At 38.9% G+C, this 20,795-nt stretch overlaps 1 protein-coding gene across 10 annotated transcripts in view; it reads left to right on the top strand.

Moving 5' to 3' along the window:
- Positions 1–20,795, top strand: part of ERC1 (ELKS/RAB6-interacting/CAST family member 1) — a 496,604-nt gene that overhangs the window by 89,905 nt on the left and 385,904 nt on the right. For 4 of the 10 annotated variants that reach the window (XM_015568838.1, XM_006771286.2, XM_006771291.2 and 1 more), the window contains exons 5-6: positions 7,732–7,887; positions 12,898–13,065. In XM_015568838.1, the coding sequence (XP_015424324.1) occupies positions 7,732–7,887; positions 12,898–13,065 (324 nt within the window). Of the gene's footprint in view, positions 1–7,731; positions 7,888–9,760; positions 9,854–12,897; positions 13,066–20,795 lie in introns of all 10 variants that reach the window. The other 6 variants (XM_015568837.1, XM_006771283.2, XM_006771290.2 and 3 more) reach the window with 2 other exon arrangements.

Below are 20,795 nucleotides of genomic sequence, written 5' to 3'. Positions count from 1 at the left end.
CTTAGTTGCTTAGAGTTGCAGCTGAGAGGCCGGCAAGTCAGGCGGGGAATGTTGGAGTTCTCCGTCACTGAAGCAAGCAAGCCTCCCTGTTCACATCAGTTGCCTGGCTGCTGGCCGCCATCTTGGCTGCCAGTTAATTTGCATATCTCAGCCCTACTCTGTGAGTGACAGGGGGATTAGCCAATGGGAAGGGTAGCGGAGTGACACTAATTACCATGTTTCTCTTTTATTAGTGTAGATTAAAAATGTTTACACAATAGAAAAGGCAAATAAAGTGATAGTATTATTAAGAAGATAGTTTTGACTATGCAGACTTACTGAAAGGGTCTGGAGGACACCCTCAAGGTTTCGTGGCCATACTTTGAAAACCTCTGCTTTAAATTAACAGTAGGTTGAAATCTTAGGCTGTATGGTATGGCAGTTGGCAATGAAGAGCTTGCCTTCTGAGATAAAGTCCCTGGACTCAAAATCTGTCTTTCCTTGACTGTGTGACACAGAGCAAATTACAGAACCTCTCTATACCTCAATTTCTTTATTAATAAACTAGAGGCCCAGTGCACAAAATGTGTGCCCTGGGGGTGTGTGTCCCTCAGCCCAGCCTGCACCCTTTCACAATCCGGGACTGCTGGTTCCCAACCCCTCACCTGCGTGCCTGCCCGTTACTTCCCGAGGTGCCATCCCTGCGAGGAGGTCCGGGCGGCACGGCTCTGGGGCGTGGGGAGGACGCCGAGGGCTGGGCTAGCGGTCAATTTGCATATTACTGCTATTATATAGGATGGTGATAGAAATAGTACCCATCCTGTAGGTTATTTTGAGGTTTAATTAGTTCAAAGAGTGAAACACTTTAAAGAGGAACTGGCTCATAGTAAACATTCAGTTACTGTAAGCTGCTACTGCTATTATTATTTTTATTAACATGTTCTTTTATAATAAAGCTAAAAGATTTCTATGGATAGGATAATTCTCTTTCTCTAACTTTTTATATCTCTTAAAAAGTTTGACACTGGCTGGTATGGCTCAGTGGCTGAGCATTGACCTATGAAGGCCATGGTTCTATTCCCAGTCAGGGCACATGCCCAGGTTGCAGGCTCGATCCCTGGTAGGGGGCCCTTAACTGCCCTCCCCTGACTGCCATCTTGTGGCGGCCATCTTTTGACCACATGAGGGCAGCCATCTTGTGCGAGTGTGTGTGATGGTCAATTTGCATATTACCTCTTTATTATATAGGATTCGTTTCAGGTGTACAGAATACTAGTTATACAATGATACACACTGAGTGGCCAGATTATTATGACCACCTGACATTTGTAGGGAAGTTAGCAATAATTTCACACTGAAGTTGCTAGAGTGCCAGACCATTATAAATAGGGAAGCAGGTTGTTTATCACGACAGTAGAAGTGGTTTTTTTCTGAAGATATGCGTAAACACGATTTAACAGCCTTTGAACATGGGATTATCATTGGTGCTCGGAACCATGGAGGGAGTATCAGCAAAACAGCCAAAGGTCTGTTCAAACACCTTTGCTGTCGGCAGTTACCAAGATAAAACGTCTCCAATTTCCGGTCCTGGCATGATGTGGGCTCTTTAATTCGTGTGGAACAATGTCTGAATAGCACAACATACCTAAGTATCATTGCTGATCAAGTTCATCCTATCATGTTGATAGCGTATCCCAATGGAGATGGCTTCTTCCAACAAGACAATGCACCATGACACAGTGCTTGTATTGTGCAGGTGTGGCTTCAAGAACATGAGGGAGACTTTACCTTGCTTAGGTGGCCCCCACAATCACCAGATCTCAATCCAATTGAGCATGTGTGGGGTGAAGTTAAAAGAGCCATCAGGCAGGTGGTTCCACAACCATCAAATCTCACAGAACTTGACAGTGCTATTCATCAGGCCTGGTGTCAGATTCCTCGCATCACCTTTCAGCATCTCGTGGAGTCAATGCCCAGAAGAATTGCTGCAGTATTGAAGGCAAAAGGTGGCCCAACGAAGTAGAATGGGGCAAAAGGTGGCCCAAGAAAGTACTGATGGGGTGGTCATAATAATCTGGCCACTCAATGTCTGTCTGTCTGTCTGTCTATCTACCTATCTATCTATCTATCTATCTATCTATCTATCTATCTATCTATATGTTTATATACCTATATATGTTTATATATCTATATTTATACATATTTATATATCTTTAAATACACATTGACACTATATTTTGCATTGTGGACCTTCATTTAATATTTGTTGATATGAAAAGAGTATTTAGTTTCTGGTACATAAATAGATGCTTCTCAAATACAGTTATAAGAAGTGTTCTCTTAATTTGTATGATTTCTTCTTAAAACTTTGTTTATATTGTGTACATCTTTATTCTCAATGGGGAAAGGATTTACCAATTTTAAATTAGTAGATTCTGGATTCTTTGTAGTTAGACAATTAGTGGTCCTGAACATAATCTTGTAAAGAACCTTTAGAAAGGTTTAATTGAATGTTCACATTTCCCACACGTTTATTTATACATGTTATTTCCTGATCCCTGTTAAAACCTAAGACTAAAACGCACGAATGTTCTACATTCACAAAATTATTTTATTTACATTTTGATAAACTGGGGAAGTATAATGGTATTAATTGTTAATGGATCTATTTTAAATCCCGTTAATCTATAGCCATTCTGCTACGAGACAGGAGATTCTGAGATTCTGGTGATTCAGTTGGACATTATGCTGAAATCACAACTGAAATAGTTAAGTTGCTGAGAGTGTGGCATGAGGTAGAGAGAATTATGAAGATCTAGAAGCGTCTTTGGGGAAAATGGGAAAGAAAGATAATTGATAGACAAAGAACCCAACAATCATCTTCAAGGTGATGTAATTGTCCTCCTTCTCCGTCCTCCCCCTTCTTTTTTCTTCTTCCTCTTACCCCTTTCCTCCTCCCTTCTCCTACCTTCTTCCTTTAATCTTTTTTCTCTCTACAACTCATCCCTCTCATGCTTCTTCATCCCTTTTTCTCTATTTTTTTTCTTCTTTTTCCTATAGCAGTGGAGGAGCAGGGAAGAATTACTGTGTGGCCCTAGGGTTAGAGTTTTGCTGGAGAGATATAGCAATATTATTGGTGTGCAAATGAATTGTGAATGATGGTGAAAGAGTTATTTGGATGATGAGTCCAGGAATGTAGCCTGGATGAGAAGGAAGAGAATTTAGAATGGACTGCCAGGTTGGGAGAAAATGTAAAAGTTAGGGATGTGGAGATCTCTGTGAGGTTGAAGAACAGCAGATAATGAGAGTCATGGTGTGATAGGCCTGGGAAGAGAGTCCTGGGTAGGTAGGATCCAGAGTGTAGTCCTTATAAACTGGATAGCTAAAATGGACTAGAGCAGCGGTTCTCAACCTGTGGGTTGCAACCCCTTTGGTGGTCGAATGACCCTTTTACAGGGGTCGCCTAAGACCATCCTGCATATCAGATATTTACAGTACGATTCATAACAGTAGCAACATTACAGTTATGAAGTAACAATGAAAATAATTGTATAGTTGGGTCACAACATGAGGAACTGTATTTAAAGGGCCAGAAGGTTGAGAATGACTGGACTAGAGGATGAGTTCATTGGAATCCAGGACATCAAAGAATTCAGACATCGAAATCCAAGGATGGTGGCAAGAGGCATTTGAAGGGAAGATTGGTGCCAATGTCAGGTGTCAACGGCTTCTTAAAATGAGCAGGATTGGCCCTGGTTGGGTTGCTCAGCTGGTTGGAGCATTGTCCTGTACACCAAAAAGGTGTGGGTTTGATTCCCAGTTGGGGTGTGTATGGGAGGCAACTAATTGATGTTCTTCTTTTACATCGATGTTTCCCTTTCTCTCCCTTCCTCTCTAAACTAAATAAAAATAGCCCTAGCCAGGTTTTCTCAGTGGTTAGAATGTCATCCAGCGACTGAAGGGTCTTGGATTCGATTCCAGTCAAGGTCATGTACCTCGGTTGCAGGCAGTTAAAGGCTCTATCACTGGTCCTGGTCCCGGTTGGGGCACGTGTGGGAGGCAACCAATTGATGTGTCTCTGTCACATTGATGTTTCTCTCTCTGTCTTCCCCTCCCTCTTACCCTTCCACTCTCTATAAAAACCAATAGAAAAATATTCTCAGGTGATGATTTAAGAAATAGAAAATAAAATCAATAAAAACATATCCTTGAGAGAGATTAAAAAAAAAAAAGAGGCAGGAGTGACTGGGAAGTCCCTGGATGGCTGCAGTGAGGAAGGTAGTGTGAAATGGAGCTTAAAATATGAGCTTTAGATAAAGGGGTTTGGCTTTGAGAAACTAGGGTGCCCATATATTTCCCTTGCTCCTTTGTGGTGCTGGAGAGAGTTCTGGAAAGTTATATTCTTTGGGAAAACCATGTATTCTTGGAATTGGGAATTGAAAAAAAGTTGAGGAAATGGAAATTTAATGAGGAACAGGATTTCAGTAGGCTTAGTGGGATTGGTTGGTTAATGATGGAAGACCTAGGGCTGGAGAAGTCCAGACCAGTAAGATGATAAGGAATTTATTTACTTAATTATTATACACTAGAGGCCCGGTGCTCAGTCCCTTGGCCTGGTCTGCGGGGATCTGGCTGAAACTGGCCCTCCAACATCCCCCGAGGGATGCTGGATTGCTAGAGGGCAGTTCTTGGATGACACACCCTGGAGAACTGCAGCTGCCAAGTCACCGCAGCTCAGCAGCTTCTGTGTTAAGTGTCTGCCCCCTAGTGGTCATTGCACATCATAGCTACCAGTCAGCCGGTTGAACGATCGGTTGCTTAGGCTTTTATATATATAGATTCTAGGAGTAAGAAACCTCATTGGAAGAACTATCCTCGAATTAACCCAGCCTGAATACTAGTTGAATTGGTGCTGGAACTAGTTGAACATATCATGCATTAATTTTCTGGCCTGATTTCAGAGAATAGCCAGGCAGGTTCATTTTCTGTGCAGTCTGCGCCTGCCACATGGCTTTCAGAGCTGCAATTGTGGTCCCTTCTAGGGAGAAGCTTTTATTTTGCATGATGTGGTAGTGTGGGTGCTGATTTGCCTATCTGTGTTGGGATTAGGGGAGAAGATGGGTAATGTTCCTTGGCAAGCTCCTTTTGTAGGGTTTTGTAGAGGTGGAATCTGTCTGTATGATATGCAGAGCTCGAGTTCTTAGTTGAAGGCTATTTGCCTTGTGTGGAGTACCAACAGTGCTAGAAATACACGCCCTCCTTCCCCTGGCCTTCTTTCATTGCCACCCAGGCTAATGTCCGAGGTGAACCACATTTCACTTTCTTTCATTTGTGGATTAATCACATGCATATGCCTAGTATTTTAGTCATTCTTGAGGTAGTACATCCTAATATTTCCAGGAAGATTTATAGTCATCTCAAAAGTGAATTTTCAGATAGTGCAATTAAAGTAGTAGCCTAAGGTCCAATAATTTTAAATAAGTAAAATCCTGGCTTAGGTTTAGAATATCTCTGATTGTACTGACCAATATATTTTATTTAGAATCAAATGTAAGTTTAATTTGAATAGATTTGTAAAAAAATTTTTTTTGTTGTGATAATTTTAAAGGGTATGTAATGTAAGACAGAGGAATACATGCTCCTCCACTCCCTGAACCTAATAGCTAGTAGTAGTTGTCTCATGATAAATCCTTTAACTTTTATCTACATGATAACAAGGAGAGTCAGTCCAGCAATCCTTGAGCTAAAGTGTAACAGGAAGTCATTCTCAAAATTACCTTCTAAAGGATGGTTTCTCTAAAATCCCAAATAAAATAAAGCCTGCACTTAATTGATATGTTTTAAGATCTTTATTTCTTAGATCAGGGATGGGGAACGTCTGGCCCGCAGACTACATAAAGCCTGTGAAATTATTTGGTCTGACCCTGCAAAGGCATTAGGGGTGAATTAATGAAATACTTGACCAAATATAGCAGGCTAATTTTTAAGTTGATATTTTTGTATGGCCCACAGATAATGTTATAAATATCCAAATGTCCCCTGGCAGGAAAGAGGTTTCCCACCCCTGTCTTAGATGAATAAGCATATGTAACTATTGATATAAATATATCTGTTTTGTGTAGTTTTTCTGTAACTGACAACATATAAAGTGGTCTTTCTGTAATTAATGACATTTAAAGTAATCACTAGAGACAGTCACAAACAAAGCCAAGACATTGAATATGGAATGATATTCTACTAGGAGGTGATATTTGTGGTGGTCATGGTTTACAAAGACAGTGGTTTTTAAAAAAATTTTATGAAATATTTCATACGTATGCAGCAGTATAAGAAAAAGATAATGAGTATGAGAAACTTTTTTTAAAATATATTTCTTTATTGATTTCAGAGAGTAAGGGAGAAGGAGAGAGAGATGGAAACATCAATGATGAGAGAGAATCATTGATTGGCTGCCTCCTGCATCCCCCCCCACTGGGGATCAAGCCTGCAGCCAAGGCATGTACCCTTGGCCGGAATCGAACCCGGGACCCCTCAGTCCGCAGGCTGATGCTCTATCCACTGAGCCAAGTTGGCTAGGGCAACTGTAACTGTTAATGTAATTATTTATCTCTTTGCTTTTCTGCGGTGGTATGTTATAAAATCTTAATTATCCTATCTAATCCTATCTAATCAAGAGGGAATATGCTAATTGCCTCCCCCGCCGTTCAAAGATGATGGCGCCCACAGCCAATAAGGAGGGAATATGCTAATTGCCTTCCCCACCCTCAAAGCTGGCAGCTCCCACAGCACATAAGGAGGGAATATGCTAATTGCCTCCCCCGCCTTCAAAGATGATGGCGCCCACAGCCAATAAGGAGGGCATATGCTAATTGACTTCCCCCCCCTCAAAGAGGGCAGCTCCCACAGCCACAAGATGGCAGTGCCCAGGCCCCTCAGCCCCACCAGGGTGGCAGGCACGTGGCAAGGCCCGGCCTGCCTCCAGGTGGGCCCAGCCACTCCGCGCGCCTGCCTCTGGAGTCCCCCAGTCCCCTCAGCCACCCAGGGCCAGCCCAAGGCACAGACAGGCCTCGGATGGTGGCTGCCCAGCCGCTCAGGGCCGCCTGAGGCTCAGGTAACCAGGGCAGGCCAAGGCTTGCGCTGCCAGCAGTGGCAGCAGCAGAGGTGTGATGGGGTGTCACCTTCCCTTGATTGCCAGGTTGCCTCCCGGACTGTGAGAGGGGGCAGGCTGGGGTGAGGGACTCCTCCTCCAGTGCATGAATTTTCATGCACCGGGCCTCTAGTTATAAATATAGTTACACACATCATTGTATAAATCTTTGAAACCCTGTTACACATGCCCCCCTTATTTTGTGGGCAGAAATAAACCCTTTAGGAGTCACAAGTAATAGGATAAGATATTATATCTGGAAAAGGTTTTATTGATAACATTACAGAAGTTTTCACTACATATCTATTGACCATAAAGTACAAAAAACTTTAACGAGTTTTTCATTTCTTTAGTTAATTCTCTTAACCTTAATTGAAAGGGTGCAGATGTGAGAAAGCGATAAAGGAAAAATCATATTACAGATGAGTTTTCCTCTTTCCATTCAAATTACCATAAGGATATATTTTAGAAGTAAGGTATCAATTGCTAGATAGCAATTTCTTTGCATATTTATTTTAATTAAATTTAACACATCTAAGACTGGGTTGTTTGACTTTCTGATTTCTCATGACTACTTTAATGTATAAATCTTCCATTGTCCTCAGGATTCAAAAATTTCCTCTATGGAGCGTGGGCTTCGAGACTTGGAAGAGGAAATTCAGATGCTGAAATCAAATGGGGCTCTGAGTACTGAAGAACGGGAGGAAGAAATGAAGCAAATGGAGGTCTATCGGAGTCATTCTAAATTCATGAAAAATAAGGTAATGGTATGAGATATTGTAATTTTAAAAAGGGGTTTGAGAATTGATGCTTATTCCTACACCCTTACTGATGATGTAACACTTCATACTGTTTTATCAAACTTCAGGGAAGAATACCTGTAAAATAATTCTTTCAAGTGGAAATTGCCCAGAATTAAACTCAGAATTATAGATGTTCTATAGTTGTTTCAAGTTTTCACTTAAAACAAAATTACCTGTATGAGGCAAAGTATGTATTATTATAGTTTAACATTTCATGTCTATCAGTATTGCTGAGATGATTTAGTAGGATTACATCCAGTTGAGGTTTTCTCACTATGTGAGGCATTTAGTTCTCTACCTCTTGTGAAGTATTTTAAAAGTCAAAACCCTAAGAAGCTGAACCCAGTATACCCCCAGCTCCCATCCAGATATGGCTGAAATAAAATCATGGTTTTTCTTCAAATATAGTTCCATAAAGAAAAACTGTTTGCTCTGTCCCTTGGAGAAGATCCATTTGTATCAGGTTTATTGTTTCCCATGTGTGTTTCAGGTATATGTGAAGTAAGATAAGTATCACATGTCTCTCTATACTTATAAATTCACACAATATTCCTTCCTTAGATCTAAAGCCATTTAGATTCTATAAACTATTTAGGCGCATTGGAGTATTTAGTTTATTATAATTATCAGTTTACAGGTTTGTTGTGGTTTAATTAAAAATCATACTTGTAATTATAAAATACTAGTGGCCCGGTGCACAGATTCATGCACATTGAAAGGAAATTATTTGAAAGAAAGATTTGTGCAGTAAATGTTTGTTTTTAAACTAGAGGCCTGGTGCACGAAATTTGTGCACTTGGGGGGGGGGGCGGGAATCCCTCAGCCCGGCCTGTGCCCTTGCAGTCTGGGAGCCCTTCGTGAGGGCGGGGGCGGGGGGCAGCACGCCTAAGCCAGCAGTCCGACATCCTTAGTGCTGCCGTGGAGGCAGGGGAGGCTCCTGCCACCGCCACTGTGCTCACCAGCCATGAGCCCAGCTTCTGGCTGAGCAGTGCTCCCCTGTGGGAGTGCACTGACCACCAGGGGGTAGCTCCTGCATTGAGCGTCTTCCCCTGGTGGTCAGTGCACATCATAGCAACTGGTCATTCCACCATTTGGTCGACTTGCACATTAGCCTTTTATTAGATAGGATTGCCAGTGCCTGTCATATGTACTGGCTAATTGGTTGCGTGCGATTGGCGCCAGTGAGAGCTTTATATGTATCATGCATGCGTGAGTCAGTGTTGTGCATCATATGTACTGGCTGGTTGGTCGGATGGTTGGATGGATGTACGGTTGGTCACTTACCCTTTTATCCATATAGATTACCTAGGAAATAAGTATCCCCCTTCCTCCTGCCATATCCCAATTATATTATTCCCCAATTTCTCAGAAGTGAAAATTGTAAGGGAATGAGACAATTAAAACTATTCCTCCTGTTTCTGACTTCTTACTGTGGTACCCATACCTGGCATATAAATCTCTATAGTATTCCACTATTATTTTAAGAATCTGTTGTTAATGACATGACTACTGCCAATTTCATGTTAATTTGAAACTTAAAATTCACATATTCAAACTTTCTTTTAGTTTTCATTTTTTGTCCTAATTTGAGAAAAAATATTCAGCAATATAAGGCCTGGTTCTCATTTGCTGATTAGCACATCCCAGTTAATTTTAAAAACTCTGTGAAAATAGAGAAACCATCTAGGGTCCTTTGAAGAGGGAATTAGGGAAACAGATTTGATTGGGTTTCCAATATATGTTATTGTTACTTCCAGTTACTGCTCTGGCTCAAAAGCAGATAAGATCCAAGTTGACACATAAATAAAAAAGAATAATAATGTCGTGACAGGTAGAGCAACTGAAGGAGGAACTAAGTTCGAAAGAGGCTCAAGGGGAGGAGCTGAAAAAGAGAGCGGCTGGTCTTCAGGCTGAGGTCTTTGCCGTAAGATTTACCCTCTTGTGTGCAGTGATCCCACAGTGGGACCCTGCTAGCTCTGGCTTCTGGGTGGCTTATACTTTTCATTTCCTATGGTTGGCAGCTTTGCCCAGTACTGGCACTAACCAGCCTGCTCTGCTCTTTAACCAACTCCTGTTCAGCAGCTTGAACCATATGTCACTTGTGTGCAGTGAGCTCTCACATGTTCTGGAAGCCCTATACCTGGTTCTTTATTGTTCCTTTTGTCACTGTATGGATGGTACTTTAAAGCTTGTTTATTCTCAACTCCTTTCCTGTTATTAGAGACTTGTTGCTTTACATAAATGGTAGTTTGTTTCTCTCCTTAGGTATATACAGATGTTCTAGGTCCATCACCTAGTATTTATTTGAATTTGAAATTCTTGAGTAAAGTGCTTTATCTTCATATGTAGACATCTTTAAGTTTCCATTTGGTGGTTTTGCAAAAAAATGTTCCTTTCTATAAAATAGCTGTATAAGCAAGATGGCGGCGTAGGTACTTTATTCACATGCCAGCCTTGGAAAAAAGGCTTCCCTTGTGTTATCCTATTACCCAGCCGACCACTCAACTTTTTCACCAAGTCCTGAAATTGGTTGAGCAGAAACAATGTGTGAAATGTTAAAAATTGAGTATAAAATGTTAATTGGAAATAAAAAAATAAATAAAAAAAGATGTATTTAGAGTTATTTAGACTTACCTAGTAAATTAGATAATTAAAGTCTTTAAATCAAATTCAGTTTTCTTTCTTAAAGAACTTAAATTCATTTCAAAATATAATAAAATAGCTAACACTTGAGCACTTATTATAAGCATTTTATAACCTATTAAATAGGTATATTATCAACCTCAATTTATAGATGAGGACACTGAGGTAACAGGGTGGTGCTTAGGAAACAGCCAGTAAGAGTCAGAGTTTGATTTTTAAATAAGTAATCTGGTTCCAGAACCTGTGCTGATAAGCTCTTCACTCTACTGCCTTATACTAGGCTGTGCACACATTTGTCACACAAGTGTCAGAAAAAACTACTCTGAAAACAATTGTGGGATAAGACTAGAATGCAGCATTAAAAAAAACCTTATGCTAATTTGGTATGTTTGCTGTTTATGGACCACTTTCTAGTACAGGGCCAGAAGTGAAACATTCTATCTGAAAGGGTCTAATTTGGTGTGTGGTAACCATGTATTGTCTAGAGAAGATAATCCATAACTTCCCTCTTTTTTTCTCAGCTGCTATTAAGTAATTTATTTTTGTTTCAAACAACAAGCTAATCACTTTCCATACATTATTTTATTTAATCTCTAAACAACATAGTGGCACTGGTTCACTTTCTCCTTATTACTGATTAGGAAACCAAGGCTTCTACTCCTAACTTTTAAGCACAATTTGTGCTTCTAAACTCTGCTTTCTATTTAGAATATTTTCTTTATTTTCTCAGTCTTTATGATCAATATAACATTATTTGAAAATTCATAATGCAGATGATAGGAAACTGAGATTTTATATTTATTTTTGATCACATGATTAGAGTTAGCTGGAAATTTGAGTAATCTTTAAGCCATAGTTCTTTAGCTGAGGAAGTGATAACACTTTGAACATTTCTCCTGAATATTCATTCATACAGCAAATATGTTTTTAGTGCATTCTATATGTTAGCGATAGGATAATACTAATGTTTGATGTTTGTTGGTAAATGGATATCATGAAAGACACTATACCATTCCAGTATGTGATAACTCCTATATATTACAGGATGAAAATAGATGCTATTTATAATTATCTTCCACTGATGTCCTTAGTCTCCTCAAGTACTTTGCATGCAATAAGTACACAAATATTTGTTGAATGAATAACTATATCTGTAAATGGAGAGTTCATGCATATGAGAAAAATGCTTGTCTTCTTGAAATTTATTCTTAGGGCTTTTAAAAAGTCTAATTTTAATTACAGTAAAATTTATTTTATATTTCTTCATGGAAAATTGTTCTGAAAAGATTTGCCGATTATATCTAAGGTTATTACAATAAAATATTTTACATATATTTTCTTTAGAAAAATAAAAAGTACTTTTCCTTTCATCAGTGATACAGAGATTATTGACCTCTTGTCATATTTCTACTTCCAATAATTAATCTGTCTTTCAGTGCAGTTACCTTCCTAAGCAGTAGACATAATGTAAAAGCAGATTTAATTTCTATTACTTTGACTTACATTTAGAATAAAAGACTATTTAAAAAATTTTTAGAAACACAAATGCAAAGGAGGTATTAGAAATAAATATTTCTAAGTTAAGATGAAAAATTTATAGGAGAATGAATAATCATATTGATTTATGGATTAATTACTCTGTCAAATTAGACATGATATAGATTCTTACAGAAAGAGTTATTCATTCTCTGTTTAGGTCATCTTCATTTAGTTAGAATGGCATGTTACAGGTAATATAATTTTGTAGGTGAAATCTATTTTTAGGTCAATACTCCCAACTTATCAAAATAATAAATATTTAAAAGCACACATTTATAATGTCTTATAATACAAAGTGGATTTTAAGATAAAGATTTTATGTAAACTTTTGAGAATGAGAAAAATCTTAATAAAAAATATAGCACAGTCAACTTTTGATTTTAAATTTAAATAGCAATACTAGGAAGTGTTTTTTCCTTTCTGAATTACATCTACACTAATTCTGAATTATGTTCTGAAAAGGCCTGACTTCACGAAATGAAAAAAGTGTAGTTCATATTTTTATTAATGTGTCATAGTATTCTAATTGAATTGGAATTTTTCTCTTTCCATTCCTTTTCTAAGGGATTTAAAAAAATGTTTAAGAGACACAATAAATAAAACTGGAAATTTTCATATTAGTCAAATAAGCTTTGTGAACATCTAAGATTGGATGATGCAAAGAGATGAATTATGATTAATGCTGCTTTTAGTTTCATATCTTGTGACTTAGATTTGTCAAAGATCCAGATCAGAGGTGGGTGTTTTATTTCTTTTTTCCTTACAGCATTTTGTTTTTTTCTATAGATTGGTCAGGTGAAGCAGGAGCTCTCCAGAAAGGACACAGAACTCTTAGCTCTACAGACAAAGCTAGAAACACTTACGAACCAGTTCTCGGACAGTAAGCAACACATTGAAGTGCTGAAGGAGTCCTTGACTGCTAAGGAGCAAAGGGCTGCCATCCTACAGACAGAGGTAAAAATGGTTTTGGGATTTGCAGGGACTTGATTCCTTGACATCTTTTCATATGTATTACCTGTGCTCTTTTTGTTATATAGCTTAGATTTGGGAGATAAGCATAATGTTATGATGAATTCTTTAGCAATATGATCAATTATTATACTAAAATATAACCATTTTGTTTTTGGATCTAACAAATTAAAACTGGTACAGTTTATATGTTTTTAATACTTTGGATTTCTCTAAGTGTACTTTAAATTAGCATTGTGAAATGAAAACATAGATATAAAATAGAAATCTAAATGAAGGTTTTGTTCTTTACCATGGTGAATCTTCTGGTCATGAAAGGCAGTGAGTTTGGTTACCCCATGCTTGGATTATTAAGTGTTCTTAATTTTTTATATTAATAGCTTTAAATAGGCAAACTGAATTTAGAGATGTTCTAGATAGATCTTGTTTTTGAGCTACAGATCATTAGACACTGTGCCTTCATATCCTGTTTGTTAGTATTTTTAGAAATCTTAGATTAGTCTGTCAGCCCTCATTTCAAGTAGGGATACTCTATTTCTAGGCAGATGAGAATATCATGCTTGCAATGAGAAGAAATTGGTAATGCTATTTGGATTTACTGTCTTAATGCAAATATCTTTTTAAAAATATATTTTTATTGATTTCAGAGAGGAAGGGAGAGGGAGAGAGAGATAGAAACATTGATGAGAAAGAATCATTGATAGGCTGTCTCCTGCACACTCCCTACTTGGGATTGAGCCTGCAGCCTGGGCATGTGCCCTGACTGGGAATCAAACTATAACCTCCTGGTTCATAGGCTGACACTCAAATATGAGCCACACCAGCCAGGCACTGGAAATATTTCAATGAAGTAGGTAATTTAGATAGGAATAGGTAAGTAGTTGTGCTTTATAGAAGAAAAATAAAACATACAGTATGGACTAGATTTTTTCTTTTCTTTTAAAGAACCAGATCATAGATAAATAAGGGCATAGTTTGATGGAAAAAAGGAATGGGGAATAAAAAGAATGCATAAAAGGTATATCACAGATATCTAGATCAGAATCTTCAAGGGAGATGGAATGTGAAAATGACCAAAACTATTCCATGTAATATTTTTGTACCATTTGGGACTTTGTTGAAAATTAGAGATTTGGATGACTTATTTTCCTTATAACTTAAATTTTTTCTCTATTTAAATTATGTTTCATTTTATTATATCAACTTCATTTTAACTCAGAGGGATATTTTGGGTATAAATAAGTCTCACAGTTAGTAAGCATCACAGTTATTGAGTTTGAATTTAGCCTTACCACCCAGGTGCATGATCCTGGGCATGTTGTCTACCTTCATTGTGCCTCACTTTACATATTTGTAAGGTGATGCCTACCTCATAAGGTTGTTGTTAGGATTGAACTAGTTTATTCATACCCAGTGTCTGGCACACAAAGTAATGTTACTGTAATTTTTATAATAAAATTAGCAAATATGTAAAGTTTTAAAATGTTAAGAGAACATAGTTGGTTTTCTTTTCATGGGCATAAATTTTATATAGGAGATTTGGTCTTTCACATTTTTATTAAGCTAAATTTAAGTTTATTAAGGGAATTTTGAATATAAAATTATGTAGAAAATGTTACTTGCGTTGTTATTAATTTATAGTTTTATTAGAGTTTTCTACTTCAGTAACAGGTGTGCATGCAGTACTCCAAAAGGGTCAGAAGAGGGTGTGAGTGTTTTAGACATGAGCCTGCTTTCCAGTTTTGCTCCTCTGATAGCTTTGAATGGAGTCTGCAGGGTGGGAAACAGAACCAGGGAGTTGGTTAATGATAATGCAAACATTTAAAAGTTTGTCACATTCTAATAAATGACTTTTTCCTCTCAGCAATCCATCCTTCTCTTTGTATCCCTCTCAAATAATGTTCTTATTAACTAGGTCTCACACAGAAGGCTTGTGATTGGTCTCTGGAACCATAGAGAATAAAGACTGTATTTGTGGTCATTCTTGAATGGTTTTTATATTTGTTTTTAGCTATTATGGGAGTAACTGAATTTAAATGATTACCTCATAAGTTACTGGGACAACTGCTCAAATATGTCATCCTCATCTTAAAATATAACACTATATAAGCTAACTTGCCTTTGAATTTGGGATGATTATATGTATGTAATGTACCTACTTATTAGTATTTACTTTTTTTTCCTTATGTTAATTCGATGACACTTGACAAGAGTCACTTTTTCCAAAGCAACATTCTCATGTTAGAGCCCATAATAGGTAGTTTGAACCAACTCTGAAAATTCTCATATATTTCTGAAATTTGATATTGATTTTATTTTTCTCTCTGCAGCTACCCTAGACTTTAATTTAACTTTCAAATCACTAAATTCAGCACATATGAAAAAGAACATGTATCAAGGAGTTTTTTATTTTATTTTAAAATTCATCTGATTTTTGAATGCCTTTTCTGTTTCTATTGATATGATAATGTGGTTTTTATCTTTCAATTTGTTTATGTGATGTATTACATTTATTGATTTGCAAATATTGTACCAGCCTTGCCTCCCACTTGATCATGGTGTCTTATCTTTTTAACATATTAATGGATTCTATTTGCTAATATTTTGTTGAGGATTTTAGCATCTGTGTTCATCAGAGATAATTGGCTTGTAATTTTCTTTCTTTGTAGTGTCTTTAACTGGTTTTGGAATTAGCATAATGCTGGCTTCTTAAAAAGAGCCTGGAAATGTTCCTTCCTCGTACGTAACTTTTTGGAATAGTTTGAGGAGGACAAGTATTAGTTTTTCTTTGAATGTTTGCTAAAATTCAACTGGTCCAAGACTTTTGTTGCTGGAAGATTTTAAATTACTGCTTCAATTTCATCCGTTGTTATTGGCCTACTCAAGTTTTTCTGATTTTTCCTGATTGACTTTTGGAAGATTGTATGTTTCTAGGAATTTGTCCATTTCACCCAGGTTGTCCAGTTTGTTGGCATATAGTTGTTCATAGTATTTGCTTGCAGTCCTTTGTATTTCTGTGGTGTTTGTTATATTGCCTCTTTCATTTCTGATTTTATTTATTTGGGTCCTCTTTCTTTGTTTTTTGATGAGTCTGGCTAGGAGTTCATCAATTTTATATTTTCAAAGAATAAACTCTTGGATGTATTGATCTTTTGTGCCCTTTTTTTTTTTTTTTTTTTTTTTTTTTTAGTTTCTATGTCATTTATTTCCACTCTGATTTTTATTATTTCCTTCCTTCTACTTCCTCTGGGCTTTTCTTTCTGTTCTCTTCCTAATTCATTTAGTTGTAGGGTTAGATAGTTTATTGGTCCTTTTTCTTGTTCCTTGAGGTAGACCTGCAGTGCTATAAACTTCCCTCTCACTACTTTCCCCGTGTCCCATAGGTTTTGGTGGTTGTGTGTTCATTTTCATTTGTTTCCAGGAAGTTTTTAATTTCTTGCTTGATCTCATTGGTAACCCATTCATTGTTTAATAACATGCTATTTAGCCTCCATGTATTTGAGTGTTTTTGAATTTTTTTTATTGTAGTAGATTTCTAACTTTATTCCATTGTGTTCTGAGAAGATGGTTGGTATTATATCAATTTTCTTGAATTTGTATAGACTTGTTTTGTGCCCTAACATGTGGTCTATCTTTGAGAATGTTCAAGGTGCACTTGAGAAAAATGTATATGAAAACGTGAAATGTTCTGTAAATATCAGTTAGATCCATCTGACCTAGTATGTCATTTAAGGTCTGTTTCCTTGTTAATTTTTTGTCTGGAAGGTCAGTGATGTCAGTGTGGTGTTAAAGTCCCCTACTGTGACTATATTGCAGTCATTCTCTCCCTTAAAGTCCATCAAGAGTTTTTATGTACTTGGGTGCTCCTATATTGGGTACATGTATGTTTACAAGGGTTATATTTTCTTGTTGAATCATTCTCTTTAATATTATGTAATGGCCTTCTTTGTCTCTTGTTATGGTCCTTGTTTTGAAATCTAGTTTGTCTGATACGGTATGTGTATTGCTACTCCAGGTTTTGTTTCCTTTTCTTTTGCATGAAATATTTTCTTCTATCCCTTCACTCTCAGTCTGTGTGTATCTTTTGTTCTGAGGTGGTTCTCTTGTAGAGAGCATATATATATGGGTCATGTTTTCTTATCTATTCAGTCACCCTATGTCTTTTGACTGGAGCATTTAATCCATTTACATTTAAGGTAATTATTATTATTATTATTGTTTTATTGCTTAAAGTATTACAAAGAGTATTACATATGTCCCCCTGGGGGTGTAGGGGCTGGGGTAGGCTGTCCGTGCAGGGGGATTGAAGAGCTCCCCGTGGACGCTTCCTCTTCCTTCTTTGCAGTCTGGGCTCCTGTCAGGCGCTCTCCTCAGGCCTTGGAGAGGCAGGCTCTGGCCAGCATCCCTGTAGTGCTGGTTGTCCCTGGAGGTGCTGGCAGGGGGTAGGGAGTTAGGGGGGCGCTAAAGGGGTGGCGAGGCCGAAGGGGGAGTAACTGTCAAACCTTCCTGCTTGGCGCCATTCTTTAAATTGTGGCTGTTTCGCAGCTGTACCTGCTCAGGGTGGGGCTCCAATCTCCTGGAGCGGGGTAGGGACTGGGCCAGGGAGGAGCAAGGTGGGCTAGGAGGGTGGGTTTAGCCAAACCCCCAGGCAGGTTCAGTGCACTTCAGCTGTTCATGAGTGATATTGGCCTCTAATTCTCTTTCATTGTGTTGTTTTTACCTGGTTTGGGTATTAGGGTGATGCTGGCTTCATAGAATGAGCTTGTAAGTGTTCCTTCCTCTTGGATTTTTTGTAGTAGTCTGAGGAGGATAGTTTTTAGTTCTTCCTTGAAACTCCCCTGAGAAGCTGTCTGGTCCTGGGCTTTTGTTTGTGGGAAGCTTTTTGATGACTGCTTCAATTTCTTCCATAGTTATTGGCCTGTTGAGATTTTTAGATTCTTCCTGATTGAGTTTTGGAATGTTGTATTTTTCTAGGAATATGTCCATTTCCTCCAGGTTGTCTAGTTTGTGGGAGTAGAGTTGTCCATAGTATTTTTTAATAATCATTTGTATTTCTGTGGGATCTGTTGTTATTTCACCTCCATCGTTTCTGATTTTGTTTATTTGGGTCACTTCCTCTGGGCTTTTCTTGTTGCTCTCTTTCTAATTCTTTGAGATGTATATTTAGATGATTTACTACCATTTTTTCTTGTTTGTGGAGATCGGCCTGTAGAGCTATAAACTTCCCTCCCAGGACTGCTTTCATTGTGTCCCATAGGTTTTGGATTGTTGTGTTTTCATTGTCATTAGTTTCCAGGATGTTTTTAATTTCTTCTTTGATCTCATTGGTAACCCAATCAATATTTAATAACATGCTATTCAGCTTCCAAGTGTTTGAGTAGTTTGTGTTGTTTTTATTGTAGTTTATTTCCAATATTATGCCCTTGTGGTCTGAGAAGATGCTTGGTATGATTTCAGTCTTCTTGAATTTGGGGAGACTTTGGTTGTGACCCAATATGTGGTCTATTTTTGAATATGTCCCATGAGCACTTGAGAAGAACATATATTTCGTGGCTTTGAGGTGAAGTGTTCTGAAGATGTCAGTTAGGTCCATCTGATCTAGTGAGTCAGTTAGGATTGCTGTTTCTTTGCCGATTTTTTTGTCTAGAGGATTTATCCAGTGATGTCAGTGGTGTATTAAAGTCCCCTACTATGATTGTATTGTTGTCGATCTCTCCCTTGATACCTTCCAGGAGTTTTTTTTTATGTATTTGGGTGCTCCTGCATTGGGTGCATATATGTTTGTCAGGTTATATCCTCTTGTTGTATCTATCCCTTTAGTATTATGAATTGGCCTCCCTTACCTCTTGTTATGGCCTTCACTTTGAGGTCTATTTTGTCCGATATAAGTATTGCTACCCCAGCTTTTTTTTCATTTCCATTTGCTTGAAAGATATTTTTCTATTCCTTCACTTTCAGTCTGTGTGAGTCCCTTGTTCTGAGGTGGGTCTCTTGTAGACAGCAAATGTATGGGTCATGTTTTTTTTATCCACTCAGCCACTTGATGTCTTTTGATTGGAGCATTTAGTCCATTTACGTTTAAAGTTATTATTGAAAGGTACTTGTTTGTAGCCATTTCTATTTTTTGTGGCCGTTTTCTTCCTTAGCTTTTTATTTCTTCTATTTACACCAGTCCCTTTAGCATTTCTTGCATTGCTGGCTTGGTGGTGATAAACTCCCTTAGCCTTTTTTTGTCTGTGAAGCTTCTTATTTCCCCTTTAAGTTTGAATGAGAGTCTTGCTGGATAGCGTATTCTTGGATTCTGTCCCTTGCTTTGCATCACTTTGTAAATTTCCATCCATTCTTTTCTGGCCTGATGTATTTCTGTTGAGAAATCATTTGATAATCTAATGGGAGATCCCTTGTATGTAACTTTCCATCTCTCTCTTGCAGCTTTTAAGATTCTCTCTTTGCCCTGAACATTTGCCATGGTAATTATGATGTGTCTTGGTGTGGGTCTTTTCTAGGACCCTAAATCTGAATTCTTTTTGTGTCATGCTGCATGCCTCGGTTTCACTTAGCTGCTTTTTTGGCTTGTCCTCCTTTTCTTTCCTTTGAGGCTTTCTTTGTCTACCCATGTTTGATCTCACCGACATATCTAGATGTTGAGTCGTTCAGGAGCTGCTCCTTGGGTGGCAGTGGCTCCTTGGGCTGTGGTTGCTCCTCTGGCGGTTGTTGTAGCAGCTGCTCCTCAGTTGGCAGGAGCTCCTGTGTGGGCACTGTTCACTGCTGTGGTGGCTCCTCTGGCTGGTGGGGGGAGGCTTCACACACACCTGCTGTTCCTCAGACAGAGGATGTGCTGATCACGTGGCTGTTGATCCTTGGATGGGGGCTGGCTGCACGCTGCTGTTGTTCCTCTGATGTGGTGGGCTGCTTGTGGGGCTACTGCTCCTAGGACCGGCTGCTGCTCGTTGGACAGATCCAGGCTGTTGTGGCTCTGCTCCTCCGACTGGTGCGTGCTGGGTAGAGCTGCCACTCCTCGGATGTGGGCGGTCTGCTCGTGTGGCTGTGGCTGCTGCTCCTCGGGCTGAGATGGGATGCTGCTGCTCCTCGAATGGGGACAGGGTGCTCGCAGAACTGCTGCTCCTCGATGGGGGCGGGCTGCTCACACAGCTGCTGTTCCCGTATTGGGCAGGCTGCTCATGCGGCTGCTGCTGCTTGGGCGAGGGCAAGATGCTTGTGCAGCTGCTGCTCCTCGGACTAGTGCAGGTGCGGGCTGTGCACAGCTGCTGCTCTTCGGATGGGGGTTGCGCAGCCTCTTCTCAGATGTAGGAAGACTGCTCCTGCGGCTGCTGCTTCTCAGACAGGTCCGACTGCTCATGTGGTTGCTGCTCTTCAGATGGGGAAGCGGGTTGCTCACACAGCTGCTGCTCCTTGGACAGGGGCAGGCCACATGAGGCTGCTGCTCTTAGGCTCGAGGCAGGCTCTAAGGTAATTATTGATAAGTAATTTTTATTGCCATTTTAATTTTTTTTGGCTATGATCCTCTCTGTCTCCTTTTCTTCATTTTTATTGTTTAAACTATTACATATGTCTACTTTTCCCCCGATTGACACCTCCAGCCTCTCTTACCCATCAAGACAAGCCCCACCGCCCCAGTGTCTGTGTCTATTGGTTAGGCTAACATGCATGCATACAAGTCCTTTGGTTGATCTCTAACCCCTACCTCTCCCAAC

Source organism: Myotis davidii, unplaced genomic scaffold (assembly GCF_000327345.1).
Source record: "Myotis davidii unplaced genomic scaffold, ASM32734v1 scaffold944, whole genome shotgun sequence".
Lineage (NCBI taxonomy): Eukaryota > Metazoa > Chordata > Mammalia > Chiroptera > Vespertilionidae > Myotis > Myotis davidii.
The sequence above is the reverse complement of the archived record's forward strand: the minus strand, read 5'-3'. Positions and strand labels throughout refer to the sequence as shown.